This window comes from Rhinopithecus bieti, unplaced genomic scaffold (assembly GCF_001698545.2).
Source record: "Rhinopithecus bieti isolate Rb0 unplaced genomic scaffold, ASM169854v2 scaffold_32518, whole genome shotgun sequence".
Lineage (NCBI taxonomy): Eukaryota > Metazoa > Chordata > Mammalia > Primates > Cercopithecidae > Rhinopithecus > Rhinopithecus bieti.
Window position 1 is genome coordinate 2,068,447 of NW_016814742.1, and position 19,819 is coordinate 2,088,265.

The 19,819-nt window shown below is 38.8% G+C and overlaps 1 protein-coding gene across 1 annotated transcript in view; it reads right to left on the reverse strand.

The window, feature by feature from the left end:
- LOC108515185 (glycerol-3-phosphate acyltransferase 4-like) overlaps nucleotides 1–19,819 on the reverse strand; it is a 56,966-nt gene that overhangs the window by 15,733 nt on the left and 21,414 nt on the right. The window contains 2 exon segments of the mRNA XM_017851865.1: nucleotides 3,620–3,657; nucleotides 6,129–6,304. Coding sequence (XP_017707354.1) covers nucleotides 3,620–3,657; nucleotides 6,129–6,304 — 214 coding nt within the window.

The following is a 19,819-nucleotide window of genomic DNA, read 5'->3' on the forward strand; positions in this document are numbered from 1 at the left end:
ATCCTAGAAATACTGTCCCAGTAACTCTGAGGGTAAGGTAATTCTGATGTAAGCTTAAGTTTGAGAACCACTGGTCTGGTGCAAGAGTTTTTGTATCATGTAGATTTAAATAACATCTTCATCACTTGCAGTCTACACAAGCTTGCGTAGATAACAAGACCTCTGGATCCTCAGTTTCCTTACCAATGAAAGGAGATAATAACACCTCCCTTTTAGAGTTGTTATGATGGTTATAGAGCTAGGTATAGATAACATTTTGTTTAGTACTTCTTGTATACCAAACATTGTTGAAAGGATTTTATGCAGAATGACTTTTCTTCTTCAAAACAACCTGATGAGACAGTGCATTTTACAGATGAGGAAATGGAGACAGAGAGGCTAAATAGCTTGCCCAAGCTCACACAGCTAGTGAGTGGCAGAACCAGATGTGAACAAATTAGAATTACAGCTTTTGCTCATGACCACCTGCCATTTATAAGGTGCCTGACACATAGTAGGAAATGTTAATTCTCTTTCCTACTTTATTATCTTGGGATGTCATGATATGATCTATGGAAAATTATTACTTACTGGTTCAGTCTAGTTATACTAATAGGAAAAATTAACTGTACTACAAATTGAAAATCAAACCAATGGAGATTCAAATTAAGGCTTACAATATGAGTAATTCCCGGGCATTTGAGAAGCCAGTATTAGTCTTAGTATTAGTCTTGCAATCTTGACCATTTCTTTCTCTTTCCCTCTTTCTCCTTCATGAGTTTAACATAGAAAAATTGGTTAGCAAGCTAAGCCACTGGTTGTCAAACTTTTTGGCTCAAGGTCCCCTTTACGCTCTTACAAATTATTGAAAATCCAAAGAATTTTGCTTATATGGGTTGTATCAATCAATATTTACAGTACTAGAAATTACAATGAAAATTGTTAAAATGCTTAATTTATTTAAAATAAATTACATGCTAATATAAATAACATTTTATGAAAAAAAATCATATTTCTAAAACAAAACCATTACCAGTGAGAAGTGTGATATTTTCTAATTATTAAAATATGTTGAAAGCCTGGCTTAATAGAAGACAACTGGATTCTCACAGTTCTGCATTCTATCTGTTGCAATATCATGCCAGGTAGCCTCTGGAAAACTCCTCTATACACTCACAAGAAAAGGTTAGTGAATGGAAAATGATTTCTTGGTATTACTATAAAAATAGTTTTGACTTCACAGACCCTCTGAAGGGACCAGGGGTCATTGGGTCATATTCTGAGAACTCTGTGGGCTAGCTGATAGTTGAATAGAGGTCACAGTTAATCCAGAATACACATGCTCTAAGGCTTTCTCTTTCCTCTTAATAACAATTTTTTGGATACTGATGTATCAACCAAGAATTAATCAAAGTGAATTCATTTATATGGAACCATGCCAGAAGCCTCAAAGAGTAAGATATATAATAATGTATGTAGCACAACAATTGGAAAACGAACTTTATTTCTATTAACTTATTATTAACTTTGACAGCGAGTAAAACCATTTTTAGCATCAATGGAAATAGAGCAGAAATAAGAGAGTAGGAAAGTGGATAGGTGAGCTTCCATGACAAGAAACAGAACTTTATTTGTGTGTATTTATTGCTCACAAATGGTTTAGAATGCCTGAAAAACTGTGTCTGCAGCATCTACCTGTGTTAGGAGATATGTGAAAGTTTAGTGTTCCTCTCTCTTATTTAACAATGTGTGCCTGAAATTGAATTTAAGGAATATCTGAAGTTTGCTAGTAGTAAAATAGATCTACTACAAAGAGTAATTATTTCAATGTCAATCTTTTGATAAATAGGCAGCATCCTTTAAGTTTCTGGGGAGTTTATTTTTAGTCAACAGGGATAGTGTGGAGTAAGGATGACATGATAAAGTGAAAGAAACATTTAGTAACATTTATTTTATATCAAGGCAGTTAACAATTATTCTTTTACTTATTGCTTCAAATAACCAGGAATTGCACTGCTAAAAAATTTTTTAAAATCAACGCACCATAGGATCTCTGCTCTTTTATTTGCTGAGTTCCTTAAACTTCATGCTTTACATATGAATGTGACATGCTTATCAACCTCAGTTTTGATGTTCTTAAGAAAGATAGAATACGCCGGGTATGGTGGCTTATGCCAGCACTTTGGGAGGCCAAGGCAGGTGAATCACCTGAGGTTAGGAGTTTGAGACCAGTCTGGTCAACATGGTAAAACCCTGTCTCTACCAAAAATACAAAAATTAACTGGGTGTGGTGGCACACACCTTTAATCTCTGCTACTCAGGAGGCTGAGTGAGGCAGGAGAATCTCTTGAACCTGGGAGGCGGAGGTTGCAATGAGTTGAGATCACACTGTACTCCAACTTGGTGACAGAGTGAGACTCTGTCTCAAAAAGAAAAGAAAAAAGATAGACTACAGTTTTCTATATAAGGACAGAGAAAGTTCAAATACTCTGTACTATAAATATGTATATACATGATATTCTAATTCAGTTTCAGTGGCACTATAGAATGTGGTAAAATTACAATAGGTTAAATAGGATGACTCATGCTATAATAATGCATAGTTTAGCCAGAAGGGGCACATAAAATATATACAATAAACACAATAAACATAATGTTCACTATACTATAGATTATATTTGGCATGTTTGCTAGGTATTTTAAAAGCGTATCCGAAATTTTATATCATCTCCAACAGATGGGAAATAAACAGTAACAGGAGTTGTTAATTTTTTTTATTATGCATTGGGAGAAAAAGAGTAATAATACTAGGAAAACATATTGAGGCTAAAACCTAAATAAAATGTTTTAAAACCCATTTTAAAATCTTGGGAGGGGAAAGGAATAAAAGTAAGTTGAAATGCTTCAACATCTGTTTTCAGTAATGGCAGCCCTAAAAGTCAGTTTCTGTTAGGTAAGAAAAGTACTTTTTGGTTAAAAGATAGCCAGCTGTCCTTTGATATATGGAGGACAGGTATTTGTGAAGCAGATGAATTAAAACAGAAGGAAACTATAAAACTCAAATGTGAGGCAAATTAGAACAAAGTTGAAGACTCATTTAAATATTAGTTTAGATCTGAAAACAAAGGGTAATGCACACACAGATGAAGATACACACATACATATTACCTTTTGTCAGCAGGGCATTTTGAGACAGATTTGGTGCTGCTTTAGGTCCTGACTAAATCATGTGAGGAATACTTTTATCTTGTCATCTTTGCTTATGAATATAGTTCAAGCTTTCACCCTCTCTCCCTGATTTTTGCTTCCTCCTAACTGGTATAACAGAAGTACGTCTTTTCCAAGTGTGCATAAGCCTACATATTTCCTCCACGATAATTCTCTTAAAAATATATATGGTTGGCTGGGCGTGGTGGCTCACGCCTGTAATCCCAGCACTGTGGGAGGCCAAGGTGGTTGGATCACCTGAGGTACGGAGTTTGAGACCAACCTGGCCAATATGGCAAAACCCTGTCTCTACTAAAAATACAAAAATTAGCTGGGCATGGTGGAGCACCTGTAATCCCAGCTACATGGGAGACTGAGGTAGGAGAATCACTTGAACCTGGGAGGTGGCGGTTGCAGTTAGCCAAGATTGAACCACTGCACTCCAGTCTGGGAGACGGAGTGAGACTTCATCTGAAAAAAAAAAAAAGATATAGTCATGCTCATGTCATCCCCAAGCTTATAAGCCTTTGTTGGCCCTGGTTGCTCACAATCTACACTCAAGCATGTCATGTATGGATCTTCAATTCTCTGACCCAACATATTTCTCCAGCCTTCTCAACCACCCTCGCTGCATCGGCCTATAACCTCTAGGCTATAGTCACCATGCCTTCTACTCTTTTCCACACACTGAGCACTTTTCGATTGTTCTGTATTATGTACATGCTCTTCCTCCAGCCTGGAAAGATGTGCTCCTCTTGAACTTTTCTATTTATGGAGGTCCTGTTCATCCCATAGTTATTGATCCAATATTTCATCCCTTGAAAATTCTCTCCAGGCTGCTTAGGAAGAGCTCTTCTACCTCAATCTGTATCTTAACAAAAACAGTCTATTCACAAGTTTATGGAGGTGTTTATTACATAGGGTACTTATTACCTGTTTACAGTTGTCCCTGGGTTGTGGGCTCCTTCTAGAAAGAACCTCATATTTTCATCACTATAGCCCTAAGAAGGATATTTTATTGGTGATTGGGAAATACTGATTGATCGTAAGATTAGCCGGTGAGATTTCTGAAATACCTTTAACAGTCATGGAAGTTTGCTTACCATTCCACAAATGGAAATGAAGTTTGGAATGTTAATCTCCATGATGTAGAATAACTCAGGTGGTAGTAGTGGTTGTCAGATTAAATTGAAAGCAAAGGCCAAATAGCCTTCTTCTGAAAACTTCAAGAAGAAAGAGAGAAGCAAGCATACCTGGGAGAAAGAGCAGCAGCAGAGTGGGGAAATTCTACAGAAAAGGGAGGCTGAGGACAAGCAAAGAATGAGAAGGACCTCTTGGTTCACACTACATTTCCTTCTTCCCTGAAGGACAATCTGATAGAAACTTTAGAATTGGAGGGGAAGTATTTCATTCGTAAATTGTGCTTCAAATTGTTAAGTGCTTTGTTTTTACAAAAGATGATAGACCTGGCAAAGAGTTAATGCCATTTTAGAGAAAGGCGATAAGAATAGATAACTCCAATCTCATGTTTCATCAGTGAATACAAAACCCAGGGAGGGTTACTGAAGGCAGATAGGGGAGACTTTTGTTTGCAGGGTTCTTCTCTGGGTTTGGCCAGTGACTCCTGCTTGGCCCATGTTGCCTTCTGTGGGACCACAGAAAGCAAAGAGCCTGACCTGTAGTCTTAGGATTTGAAAAAGCCTCACCACCTCCCACTTTCAGGGATTGGATGATGAAATTATGGGTTAAAGGCTGCAGTGTCTTTAATCCCCTCCAGGCTTTCTAGCCCACCCTTAGTCTTCAAGAGCCCACCTTCATTGTTCTCTCTTCCGCCAAGGTTAGAAGGTCTAGCTTTACCTGCACTTGACCAAGCTAATCAATTAAGATATTAGAGACCCAGTATGCTAAATCTCAAATCAGTTAATCTTTCTCAATCCAGATGCATTGGGAAGGAAACTGTGAGCAGAGAGGAATAAAGTACTCATAATGGGCTTTTAAGCATTAATTGGAGGAATAATTTGCCCTTCAATTATGCCATGTGGGTAGTGGCTTATGCCGTCTGTGTAAAGATAATGTTGCCCAGTATCTTTACATTGTCTTGGTGTATAGTTCACATGAGTACTGAAAATAATAAAGAACATGTTTACATGTGGAAAAGTACTGAATGGAACAAGCTGAGGTAAAATGTAATCCAGTCTTATACATCTAGGCTAATGGGATTCTACTTAACTAGGGTGAAAGACTCTGTCAACACAACGGGGACAGAAGTTGGCTGACCTTGGCATATACGAGAGCCTCCTGAGCAGCCAGGGGGATAGAGCAGGGGCTTCTGCCCGCAGCCCTCTTTTCACCGAGGCCTTAATGAAGCTCAGAGCTGCTCAGCTCTGCACAACCAGTTGAGCTGTGCCTCTCCCACTAATTCCTAAGAATCTAGGAAAGGTAGCTGGGGAAGCAATTAAAGAAGAAGAAAAAAATTCAGAGTCTTGTGCTTTTTGTACAAAATCAGGGTTTGTTGTTTCTGTTGTTTTTCTGGCACAGACCAAAGGAAATAAAACAGTTCAAGACTTTTACATCAAATTGTTGCTTTCAAATTGCCAGAGGAGAAAATGAAGCATAGATAAAAAAAGCATGCACACACATACCCTGGACATATATATTTCAAATTATAGATTTGCTTACCTATTCCTTTTGTTTTCTATCATGTCAGATTAATTCATTTTAATGAATATTGACCATCTTTTATGTGCAAAACACTAAGTTGAGTTGTAGGTATAAAAAGAAAAGAAATTAGGCTTACATTTCAAAACATCAGCATCTAATAGGAGAAAGAGCCATAGATAAGAATCTCAGATACAAGGATTTAGCATTTATCATAATAATAATTATGATAAGACAGTAATTATCACATGTTTTGAGCTCATCTTATATTTTCTTGGCCCCACCTCTTCCCAGCCACTTTTGCAGGGACTCGTTCTGTACTGGTTTTAGTCTGCTTTGCACAGGGTCAATCTGATGGCGCCTCATTTTGGCCTCTGCTTCTTGCTTCATGTCCAGAGTCTTATCTGAAGCAATTGTGTAAAACACCTGCAGGAAGCCACTCAACTCATGCTTTAGCAACCTGGAAATATGGGGGAATTTAGTTGATACAGTAGAAGGCATTGCATATTTTTGATCATTCAAGAATATGAGCTAATGGATAAATGTTTCCTCTTGTTATCACCTGGAACACCATTCTAAGGCAGATCCCACAATGTTTTCCTGAAGGTCTCCTGCAAAGCATCCCCAGTCACTCGCAGTGGCAAAGAATCCTAGTACTGGCTTTCTATCCTCTCTGTATTCCTGCTTCCTAGGATTACCTCCCAAATAATTTACTTGCACATGGGTGGGCCTTTGCTTCAGGCTGTCCTTTCAGGTGAACCCAGACCAATAAAAATAATAGTAATTAGTATTTTTTAGTATTTACAATGCATCAAATATTACATTGAGCACTCTATATGTAATATCTCAATTGGTTCTTCCCAGATATCTGTTAAAGTAGAAGGAGGTATTACTTTTCTCATTTTACAAATGAACAGTTTAAAAAACTTCAGTAACCTGCTCAAGGTCATATTGTTGGTGATAGTGCCAAAATTTAAGTGTAGGTTTGTTTAACATTAAGTTCCAAACTCCCCCAGCAACCACACAAAGCTTAAAGGTGTATGGTTGGTGTGGTGGCCATTGCGTGCTCCAACATCTCTTCCATTTCTCTGTGTACAGCCATGCAGGAGTTGGCCTTGCCTTCCTTCCCCCACAGCTTCAGAGGTGACCCTTGGTTGGTCTAAACCTGATTAATGTTTAGTGATTGTGTTAAATATGTCCAGGCCTCTACCCATTTAGAACATGGCATTTCCCAGGCCACAGTGACTGGTTCATGTGGGAGCATATGACTCAAGATACTTGCATTAGAGGTGGTTAACTGCTTAACACTAGAGTTCTCAGAGGTCAGTCTTTGGATCTCTTCTGTATCTATACTCATTCACTTGGTGACCTCATGCAGTCTCATGGCTTTAAATACCATTTATATATCATAGTCTCCAAAGGTTTATGTCCAGTGCAGACCTCTTCTTGGGACTCTATACTTAAAAGTATAGTTATTCATCACATAGCAATGGGGATACATTCTGAGAAATGCATCATTAGGTAATTTTGTCATGGTACAAACATCACAGAGGGTACTTACACAAACCTAGATGGTATAGCCACTACACACCTAGGCCAGATGGTATAGCCTATTGCTCCAAGGCTTGCATGTTACTGTACTGACACTGTAGGCCATTGTAATATAATAGTAAGTATCTGCACATCTAAACATAGAAAAAGTACTATAAAAATAGAGTATTGTAATCTTATGGGACCACTTTCCTATATTTTGTCTATCGTTGACCAAAACATTATGCAGCTTGTGACTGTGTATGAATTACCTCTTAGATGCTTCCACTTGCATATCTAATAGATGTATAAAATTTAACACATCTAAAAGTGAACTCTGGATCTCCTTTTATCTCATCTCAGTTAATGCTAATTCCAACCTTCCAGTAGCTCAGGCAGAAACTTCGGAGACATCCTTTACTTTGTCCTTTTGCTCACACCTACTGTTGTTCATTCACAAATGATTGGCTCTGCCTTTAAAGTGTTGGCAGAATCTGACCATGCGGGTACTTTACGGCCTCCAGGCATTCAGGCCAGCACACCTTAAGCCTGGATTCTTGCACCTGGCTTTTCTACACTCCCATGACCTCCCTCTCCCCTACTCCTAATTTAGCACTTACCTGCTTTAACACTTTTTTTTTTTTTTTCACCTTTGGAAAATGCTTCCATTACTCACAGAGAATTAGGTGGTTATAAATTCAAGGCTGATGGCTATGAACCTCCATGATCAGCATTTCAATTAGGCCTCTGGGGCAATGTAGTTTTTGGTGATTGTTAAAATGCTTTGGAGGCTTACAGAGCAATATATTAAATAACATCTGTGACAGGAAAAGGGGGGTGCTGTTACTTTCTTGAATTAACTCATATCTGGAGAGGTCAAGTCATTTCTTGGGACAATTTTTATGTATTCACCTGTAACTTGGGCACCTTAATACAGGGAAAGGGCTTCAGGCCAGTAGTCAGGAGACCTGGTATTAGTTCTGTCTAATTAACTTTTTCCCTTAGGTAAGCCACTTACGTTTTTTGAGTTAAAAGCCCCTCATGTATAAAATGGGATAGTTAATACCTGCTTACCTACCTCACAAGGTTATACATCATTTTATATCAGTTTAAAATAATATACTTTATCAATGATAGGTTTTTAACATTTCCTGTGAAATCCTGTTAAAAGATGTATGTGAATTCCCATCTCTCATCTACCCTGAATTTTATGTAAAATTGTGTTTGTGTATGTATATAATGCATTGTTTCTTTTTTCTGAAAATAAGGTCTATAGCTTTCATCACCTTCCCAAAGGGATCATGACCTAAGAAAGATCAAAGTATTTTGGTAGAGGTGCTTTGTAAAGTACTATTCAATAAAAAGACCATCTATTGGACTAATTCTTACCCTCAAATGTCCCAAATGACTTAATTATATTTAGAGACAGGAATTCTTTAGTAAAAAATGGTGACCTTGACCTTTAGAAATCAGTGATGAATCAACAAGCTTTGTGTCCATAACTCCTTAGCAAGATTGGTAAACATGGCTGTACATACAATTGTCTAGCATATAGAGTTCAGCAATCTTGATACTGCTGTAATCGAGACCTGACTATGCAATTTTGATGGAGGATGAGGTAGCTACCACTAAAATATCTGAATAGCTCTCACTGCAATTCTCCAGACACAATAGGTTACCACATTGAAAATTTCCTTCCAATATACCCCCTCCCTCCATTTCGTCCGTCCTTCCCCCGATATGGTTTGGAATTTTGTCCCTGCCCAAATCTCAAATTGTAATCCAGTGTTGGAGATGGGGCTTCGTGAAAGTTGACTGGATCATGGGGGTAGATTTTCCCCTTTGGTGCTGTTCTCATGATAGAGTTCTTACATGATCTGGTTGTTTAAAAGTGTGTCTGGCACTTTCCGTTTCTTCCTCCTGCTCCAGCCATGTGAAGTACTGGCCCCCCCTTCACCTTCTGCCATAATTGTAAGTTTCCCGAGACCTCCCCAGAAGCTTAGCAGATGCCTCCATGTCTCCTATACAGCCTGTGGAACTGTGAGCCAATTAAACCTCTTTTCTTTATAAGTTATCCAGTCTCAGGTATTTCTTTATAGCCATGTGATAATAGACTAACACACTTCCTCTCTCCCTCCTTCTCTCCTTCCCATTTCTCCCTCCCTCCCTCCCTCCTTCCCTTCCTTTCCTTTCCTTCCTTCCTTCCTCCCTTCCTCCCTCCCTCCCTCCCTCCCTTCCTTCCTCACTTCCTCCCTTCCTTCTCCCTTCCTTCCTTTCCTTCCCAGGCATTTATTGAATACTCAGAAAGACTTGAACAGCACTGTGCTGGCATCAGTTCCTTCAAGTGACTTGTCCTGTGAGTTTGGAAAGGGAACACCCTTGTCCTAGGAAATAAGTGCAGGACTAGGAGTCTGAAGCCTGTCTGGGAGCCCAGCTCTGCTATTAAAATCACTTTGTGACCCTCTGTCGGTCACTTAACCTGCTGTGCTGCTATTTGCTCATCTGTAAAATTGCTCTCCCTCTTGGGCTCATTGTGAGGATAAAAGAAAATAATAGGTGCCAAAGTGCACTGAATGGTAAGAGTCTAATACTAAATCAAAGTATTATCATTTTAGAAGTTTATCCCTGAGTAGTGCTGACACTGACATATGGAAGTTAAAGCTGCAATTAGGGGCCTGCTTCATCTTTAATCCACCAATAATAAAGCATTCTCCAAACAATGACCCAATTTCAAGTGCCCTATGGTTATTTGCAACTTTTTCTTCTTATTTTTGGTATAAGTACAGTAGCTCAACATTTTTGAGGACAAATCCAATATCAACTAGTCTGCAGTCTTGCTTCTTTAAGTATGCATTCAAAAAATGTACCAATAAAGCTATTAGGAGCCTGATTACTGGGTTTAGGTCTGTGTGATGGTTTTGTTTAGTTCAACAGATCTTTACTAAGGCCTGCTGTGTGACAGATGCTGGAGATACAGAGACGGATAAAGCGTATCCTAAACCTGAAGGAGCTAACCGCCTGGTAAGAAGAGACAATTGAGAAAATGTGTTCTAAGCAATGGGGGGATATAATTAAAGCATCTCTCCTTTAGTAAACATATATTCATGCTAGGCACAGTGCTAGAACTTTTCATGTTATTATACATTCCAATAAAATAATGAGGTAGGTAATTTTACATTCATTTTCAAACGAGGCCTTTGAAACCTCAGAAACGTTAAGTAACTTGGTCAAGATCACACAGCTAACTGGTTTAGGCAAGGATACAATTTGGTCCCTCTGACTTATAGATGCACAAGGAAACACAGGGAAACCCCCAAGGAGGGCCAGAAAAGTAACTAAAGGACTGCACTGAAGTTTAAATTGAATAGCACTTGTCTAGTGCTGAGGGTCGGGATAGGTTTTCTTTAATAGATGCAGTGGTATTACATCTTGATTTTGGAAAACAAACTAAATATTGATAAAAAAAAAAAGCTCTATCATCATCTGGATATTTCTAAGATACAAGAGGGTATAGGTAACTCTAAAGTTTTCATAAACAAAATCTCAGATACTTAAAATAAAAAATAAAATGACTTTTTAAATGAAAACCATACATTTGGTAAACCAAACTAATCAAGCATTCACTGAATGAGTAGGCACCTATTATATATTCTATTCCGACCATAAAATTAACAAAGACCAGTTCAGGCTAGGGCTTTCATTTGTGCATTTCTTACATTTACAATATTCTTTACTAACAACTTTGAGATTTGGGTAAATCAGAGATGTTTCCTTAGTCTCCTGAAAATTACATATTCCCAAAGCTCCACAGTGAGAAGTGAGAACTTCATTCCTTTACCTGGGATCTTTAGACTTTATTGTCATAAATGCACTTTGAAAACAATAAGCTTTTAAATCAGGAATTAGCAAACAATGACTCATGGGTGAAGTTTGGACTGTAACTTATTTTTGTATGACCTGCTAGAGCTAAGGGTTGTTTTTATATGTTTAAAAAATTTTTTTTTTTTTTTTTTTTTTTAAAGAGAACGCATAACAGAGACCATATGTAACCCACCAAACCTAAACTATTTACTCTATGTCCCTTTAAGAAGTTTGTTGACCTTGCTTTAAGTTATAATAAGCAGTTATTTTCTCAGGGAAGGGCAAGTTTTCAAGCAGAAAAGAGAAAGGCTTTTGAACCCTGGGTATATATGTTTCTCGCCCACTGAGTGTAAGGCTCTCCCGGGGCCTGAAAGCTTAAGGAGATGAATAACTCCTCCCTTCTCAGGCCCAGTCCCAAGGCTCAAGGCCACTTGCATCAGCAGCGTGCGTCAGCAGTGTGCGCCAGCAACATAGCAGGAGCAGGAAAAGAGCTGGCCGGAAGAAACGTACCTCTGGAGATTGAGAAAGAGGCCATCTGCGTACAACATAGCAGTTACGTCAGACGAAGACACTTTCTAGTTACAGGAGACTATAAAACCTTTGTCCCGTCCTCACTTGGTGCTGATACCATTTTAGGTCTCAGCCCGCCTGCACCCAGGGGCTCATTAAAACAGCATGTAGCTCCACACCACCTCACGTCGTCTGTTGGCGCACTCTCGGGATTCAAACTGATACAAGAAGCTTACACTGAGGGACAGTGGGAACCAGAAAGGTGCGCCACTCAGCTCTCCCTCCAGAAGAGAACTTGCCTTTACATGGAGAGCAGTCTCTACCTGGGACTCTTCCAAGATCTGCCCTGGCTTTTAGGCTGAGGCCATGCTCTTCCTGGGCAGCCTCAATGTCTGACATGACAGTGTCAGATGGGTTATCCTAGGATAAACAGCTTTACTCACAATTTAACATGAGACTAGACATAGAGATGAGCAAGAAAAGAAATAAGATCTTAAGATAATTTGGAGAGAGTGAAGTACAGTTGTTTCTCAGTGATATACTAAGGGTTTGGTTTCAGGACTTCTCCCATACTCAAATCCATGCATCCTCAAGTCCCTCAGTCAGCCCTGAGGAAATTGTCTATGTGAAAAGTATGGAGTTGCCTATCTTATGAAAACTATATTTTTCAATATGCGTTTGGTTGAAAAAAATCTACATATAAGTGAACCCATACAGTTCAAATCCATTTTGTTCAAGGGTCAACTGTGTAATTTTACTTGAACATTGTATGACAGTCAATTGCATAAACTAAGCCAGGTTTGCCAGATTTAGGAAATAAAAATATGGGAAACCCAGTTAAATTTGAATTTCAGATAAACAAATCTTTTAGTATATGTATATTTCTTAGCATAAACATTTCTCAAAGGGGAGTGCTGAGTATATATGGCCTGTAAGAGGAGTTCTGTACTGATTAAAAAATATATTTGTATAAGTATGTCCCAAATAGTGCATGAGACATTCTTATACTGAAAAATTATTCACTCTTTACATGACACTTAAATCTAACTACATAAGTCCTATATTTTGTCTGGCAAAATCTAGTTGTAGTGTTATCTGCTTAATACTATTAAAATCATTAAAACATGAATCATATCTTAATTCATCAGAAAAACTATGCTTTTAAAGCTGAATGGGAATTTGATATTCTTTTGTCTAACACATTTATTTTTAGATGAGGGAACTCAGGCCTGGAGTAGGTGTCTTGTTCTGCATAATAGAGCAAGTTAACCTCAGCACTGTGTTTAAATCCAGTGTGCTCTTGTTACCGGAAAGGGGTCCTGATCCAGACCACAAGAGAGGGTTCTTGGATCTTGCACAGGAAAGAATTTGGGGCAAGTCCACAGAGTAAAGTGAAAGCAAGTTTATTAGAGAAGTAAAGAAACAAAAGAATGGCTTCTCCATAGAGCAGGGCGTTCCTGAACACCCCACCTTAGGCACAATGCTTATTTATACATAAGATAACAAAGCCAAAAAAAAAAAAAAAAAAAAAAAATCATGGGGGAAGTGTGCTCTATTACAAGGGCTAGTGACAAAGGATTCTTAAACTTTGTGTAACTACTACTGACTTTCACAAGAATCTCTATTATTATCTTTTTTTCTTTTTTTTTTTTTGAGACGGAGTCTTGCTCTGTCGCCTGGGCTGGAGTGCGGTGGCCGATCTCAGCTCACTGCAAGCTCCGCCTCCCGGGTTTACGCCGTTCTCCTGCCTCAGCCTCCCCAGTAGCTGGGACTACAGGCGCCCGCCACCTCGCCCGGCTAGTTTTTTGTATTTTTTAGTAGAGACGGGGTTTCACCATGTTAGCCAGGATGGTCTCGATCTGCTGACCTCGTGATCCCCCCGTCTCGGCCTCCCAAAGTGCTGGGATTACAGGCCTGAGCCACCGCTCCCGGCTATTATTATCTTTAAAGCAAAACTTAAACTACGAGTACTTTTGTCCTTAAGATATTGGAACATCAGGACATTTCCTGGATCTGTGAAGTCTTGAGTGTGTTTAATAAACATTATTAATCTGTTAACTTTAAAATAAATATCTTGTGACTAAGAATGCCTAACCTTCTGGGAATGAAGCCCAGCAGGTCTCAGCTTCATTTTCTGCAGCCCTTATTCAAGATGGAGCCACTCCAGTTTGAATGCCTCTGACATTCTGACTTCCGGTTCAGAGTTCTTTCTACTCCATTATCAGCCCCCTTCCAAAAGGACATATTTTGGGCACCTGTGATTCTTTTGAGGGTCATTTTTTCCTTTTATTTCTATCCTCTTTCTTATCAAATAGGTCTTTATCATAAGGTGGCTTTTTTGTTTTTGTTTACACATAGAATATGAATAGTTAGTAAATTTCACAAAATATTATACCTGTCTGCTTGGATCTGTATATCTATATTTATATCTATATCCATATCTACATTTCTATTTTCAATATTAAAATGGTTGTTGTAAAAAGTTCAGAAAACATAAAACAGTACAAAGAAGAAAATACAAACTACTTATAATTTCCATGTTTGCAGATAGCTAATGCAAGTATTTTGGTGGGATTTTTTTGTTTTGTATTAAAAAGAATATTGACATAACATTCTCTCTATATAAATATAACCTATATATACACATATAGTTATATAAAATATGCATTACATATTATATATATATGTAATGTTATATTTAGTTTAATATATTTTATGTAAACCAAAAATAAAATTCTAAGCCCCAAAACCTTCTGAATGGACCCTTCCTCTCAGCCAAGGGCATTGCAGAGTTAACCTAAAAAACTAGTTCAGGCCTTGATAGAAGAGGGGATCTCCTACATGCCTCATTATAACCTCTACCATTGACATCTACAGAGACCTTAAGTCTGATAAGAAACATTTACAATCTGTTCTTTCTGAAGCCTGCTACTTGGAGGCTTCATCTGCATAACAAAACCTTGGTCTCCACACCCCCTTATCTTCCCTTTCTACTGATAATAACTCTTTTAACCAATTGCCAATCGGGAAATTTTTAAATCTACCCATGACTTGGAAGTTTCCCGCTCACCATTTTCAATTCAAAATTGTCCTGCCCTTCAAGATTGAACCAATATAAATCTTGGGGGTGACTGAAAATATGATAATGAGGTTCCTAGGCTTCCTGTTCCTAACCTGATACTAGTTGTGACTCCAAGGGCTACTCATAAGGGAATAAACTGTATTGCTCTTTTTGGGTAGTTACGTAATATAGCAGGGACAGGGAGTTCTTGGTTTGGAGGGACAAGGTTAATTTGGGGGTAAGGCAGACCAGGGTGCAAGTGCTTATCCAGTTGGTAGGGAGACAGAAATAGGTTGTGGATCTGCAGAGGATGAAGATGCCTGAGGTGTTAATGCAAACAGACAAGTGGATTGAGAATAGGTGTTGGAGGTCTTCACTGGAGGGTCTCGGTTCAGCCTTGGCAACCCAGAGTGAGGAGGAAAGAGGGAGTCCTTCATAAGGGGGGTGACAGGTTAGTTTAGTAACCTTCCAATCGTCACTAGATGAAATCACAGACTCCATCATATCATGCGCATCCGTGTGAAGAGACCACCAAACAGGCTCTGTGTGAACAATAACGCTTTTTAATCACCTGGGTGCAGGCAGGCTGAGTCCCAAAAGAGAGTCAGCAAAGGGAGATAAGGGCGGGGCCATTTTATAGGATTTGGGTAGGTAAAGGAAAATTACAGTCAAAGGGGGGTTGTTCTCTGGCGGGCAGGAGTGGGGTCACAAGGTGCTCAGTGGGGGAGCTTTTTGAGCCAGGATGAGCCAGGAAAAGGACTTTCACAAGGTAATGTCATCACTGGCCATCAGAGAAATGCCAATCAAAACCACATTGAGATACCATCTCACACCAGTTAGAATGGTAATCATTAAAAAGTCAGAAAACAACAGGTGCTGGAGAGGATGTGGAGAAACAGGAACACTTTTACACTGTTGGTGGGATTGTAAACTAGTTCAACCATTATGGAAAACAGTATGGTGATTCCTGAAGGATCTAGAACTAGAAGTACCATATGACCCAGCCATCGCATTACTGGGTATATACCCAAAGGATTATAAATCATGCTGCTATAAAGACACATGCACATGTATGTTTATTGCGGCACTATTCACAATAGCAAAGACTTGGAATCAACCCAAATGTCCATCTGTGACAGACTGGATTAAGAAAATGTGGCACATATACACCATGGAATACTATGCAGCCATAAAAAAGGATGAGTTTGTGTCCTTTGTAGGGACATGGATGCAGCTGGAAACCATCATTCTCAGCAAACTATCGCAAGAAGAGAAAACCAAACACCGCATGTTCTCACTCATAGGTGGGAATTGAACAATGAGATCACTTGGATATGGAAGGCGAACATCACACACCGGGGCCTATTATGGGGAGGGAGGAGAAGGGAGGGATTGCATTGGGAGTTATACCTGATGTAAATGACGAGTTGATGGGTGCTGATGAGTTGATGGGTGCAGCACACCAACATGGCACAAGTATGCATATGTAACAAACCTGCACGTTATGCACATGTACCCTAGAACTTAAAGTATAATAATAATAATAATCCATCATAAAAAAAAAAAAAAAGTCAAGGACTGGCCATTTTCACTTCTTTTGTGGTGGAATGTCATCAGTTAAGGCAGGGCAGGGCATTTTCACATTTTTTGTGATTCTTCAGTTACTTCAGGCCATTTGGGCGTGTACGTGCAAGTCACAGGGGATGCGATGGCTTGGCTTGGGCTCAGAGGCCTGACACATCACTCACCTCCAAAACCAACTAGACTCCTTAGCAGCAGTCACCCTACCAAAACTCAGAGGCCTTGACCTCCTTACCTCCAAAAAAGAAGGCCTATGCCTCTTTCTCAATGAACAATGTTGTTTCTACCCAACCAATCTGGGTAAGTACGAGATGCTGTCAAAAAGCTCAAAGATCGAGCACAAAAACTTAAAGATAGTCACCCCTAGCTGGCCCCAGTGGCTCTGTGACTCCTGGGCACCCTGGCTACTGCCCCTCCTAGGTCCTGCCATAATCCTCTTCCTCCTTTTAGCATTTGGCCCTTGTTTCTTACGTCTCCTCACCCAGTTTTTACAGGACTGTATCAGAGCCTTCACTCATGGAACAGTACATGATATGAGCTGCTCCAAGAATACCGGCAGCTTCAGGAACGGCAGTCCCTATGACCCAGTCTCTCCCGCAAACCGTCACCCCTATCTAACAAGAAGCAGCCAGATGACAATGGTGCTCCTCTTCTATTACCTATCAAAAGGCTGGAATGCTAGGGACAAGCTGCCCCAGGGCCCCCCTGCCCTCAATGCAGCTGACCCTTACTCTGAATACTCTACAGCTGCATTCCTGAACCCTTATCTAGGCACCACAGCAAAGTCACCAGACTTGCAGAGTAAAACCCTGATTACAGCCCCCTCCAGGCGGTACAGGGGAGGTCATGAGAAACGTGGATAAACCTCAGTTACACCCTCTTGTACATTCCTGTATTGTAAGCCAGTCACGAGATGATATGTGGGAAACTTAACTGACAAACAACCCCAGGGTCTCTCTCCCCCATATAAACCCCTCATTTTGTAAGCTCAGAGCTGCTTCCTCCGACTATGGTAAAGCAGCCCTGCAGGTTAATAAACTTACTCGCCTGACCTTGGGTCTCTCTCTCTCGTCCTTTCTCTCAGCTAAACTTACAGTATTGATAGATGTATTATGTCCCCCTAAAATGTATAAAACCAAGCTGTACACTGACCAACTTGGGCATATATCATCAGGACCTCCTGAGGCTGTGTCACTGGTGTGTCCACAACCTTGGATAAATAAACTTTCTAAATTGACTGAGACCTGTTTCAGATACTTTTGACTTCACATTATATTATGTATAATAATCAGATACATATTTATAAGATATATATTTACCTATTTCTAATATATATAAAACATATCTATATATCTTACAACCTGTTCATATGAATTAACAGCTATATGTATTTTTTCTTTGTTATCAAATATTTTCTACCACAAGACAATTAATAGCTAGATAGGGCCTCTATTACACGAATATGCCATGTTTTATTCAACTACTTTTCTACTGGAATACATAAATACATTGAGTTTCTTTTTTTTCCCCTCATGGTGATTGATGCTCTGATAAACAGTATTATAGATAAAACTTTGTACACTTTACTGACAATTTCCACGTTTAAAGGGTAGACATACATTTCTGAGTTATAGAGGGAGTTTGTTTTGAAAGCTATTGATTTATATTATCAACACATTTTACTGAAAGTTTGGGCCAGTAAACAGCTGACAAGTAATGTAGAGTTGGCCTCTTTTCTGTACCTTTGTCAAGCATGGTTATGGCAATTAAAAAAAAATGTTCTTAAGAAAATTAAAGCAATTACATAGATTATTTAATTTTTCATTTTGTTGTTTCCAAAAGACAGGTAGAATTTTTTCATATGTTTTTAGGCCATCTGTACTTTTTCTATAGTGAATTGCTGACTTTTCTTTTTTGTTTGTGTGTGTGTGTGTGTGTATGTGTTTGTGGGTATGTATGTATGCATATATATTTTTTATTAGAAAGTCAATTTTCTTACTAACTGAAATTTTCAAAATATATATTAAGGTTATTAATAATTTGTTTTATCGTATGCCAGAAATATTTTCCTCTTATCAATAATCTCAATTTTATTTGTGAGTATTTTTATTATGCAGAAATTCTGAGTTTGTATGTAATCAAGTATCAATTTTTCTTTGAAGTTATACTGAAAAAAGTCTTGCTGGGAAAGTTACACCCTCCTTCATTCGCAAAATATACTCATCAGTATTTTTCTTCATTTTTTAAATAAACAAATTGAAGTGTTTGCACTTAACTCTCTGACCCAGCCCAAATTTATTTTGGTGTGTAGTTTTCTTCTTGATTTTTCTGATGTGAGCATTTTAAGTGCAATTAAAGAAAAAAAGTCTGTAATAAAAAGAGTTTTTTCACATACAGTCATTTTCTCCATTCCTGCACAGAAGTACATATGCAAAGAATGTGTAAATGTTATGACCCACAGGGAGATCTCAGGAGAGAACACTTCTTTAATGTCTTAATGCTTCAAAGGACCTGTGAACAAAGAAGGCTTTTCTTTTTCTATTGACCTATTATATTTGCATAATCTTTTCTGATGTCACAGAGAAGAAGAGAGAAGACTTGTTCAGGCATCAGAAGGCAGAACTAGGACAGATGGGTGAAAGTTACACAGAGACAGAGTTCAGCTCAAAGTAGGGAAGACAGACAATGCTGCCTGGAAATCATTGTTCTTTTTACCTTCTCCAGTGCAGATCTTCATTCAGAGGCTTGGTCTGGCATTCAGAGAGATACGGTTATTAAGGATGCTTTGTGATGTGAGTTAATGGATAGGTATTCTACCATCAAGAATCTGGGGTGGTAACAATGTCTTTTAGTTAAATATTTTAAATCTTCTTGTTACTGCTGCTACTTATTATCCCAAAAGTAGAAACTTAAAACAAGCATTTTACTTTGCTCACAACTTTGTGAGTCAGGAAGTGAGGGTAATTTTGGCTTGGGAGCTTTTGTGAAATTGCAGCAAGTTTTTGGCTGTTGCAGTTAGTGGTTAGTGGTTATGCAGTCATCTGAAGGCTCAAGTGGGCTGGATGTTTCAGAAGGTTCACTCATGACTGGCAGTGGATGCTGGCTGTTGTCTGGGAGCAGAGCAGAGGCTGTTGACCTGAGCTCCTGCATGTGGTCTCTCAAGCATATTGGTCTCAGAGTAGCTGTACTTCTTACTTGGCACCTGGCCTCCCCCAGAGCAGGTATTCCAAGAGAATCAGGTGGAAGCTAAATGGACTTGTCTGATTTAGCCTTGGAATTCACATAGGATAACTTCTATCATACTCTGCTTGTCAGAACAGTCACAAACCTGCCCAGATTCAAGAAGAGAGAACGTACACTTCATCTCTTATTGGGAAGAATGTTTTTTTATTTTATTTTATTTTATTTTATTTTATTTTATTTTATTTTATT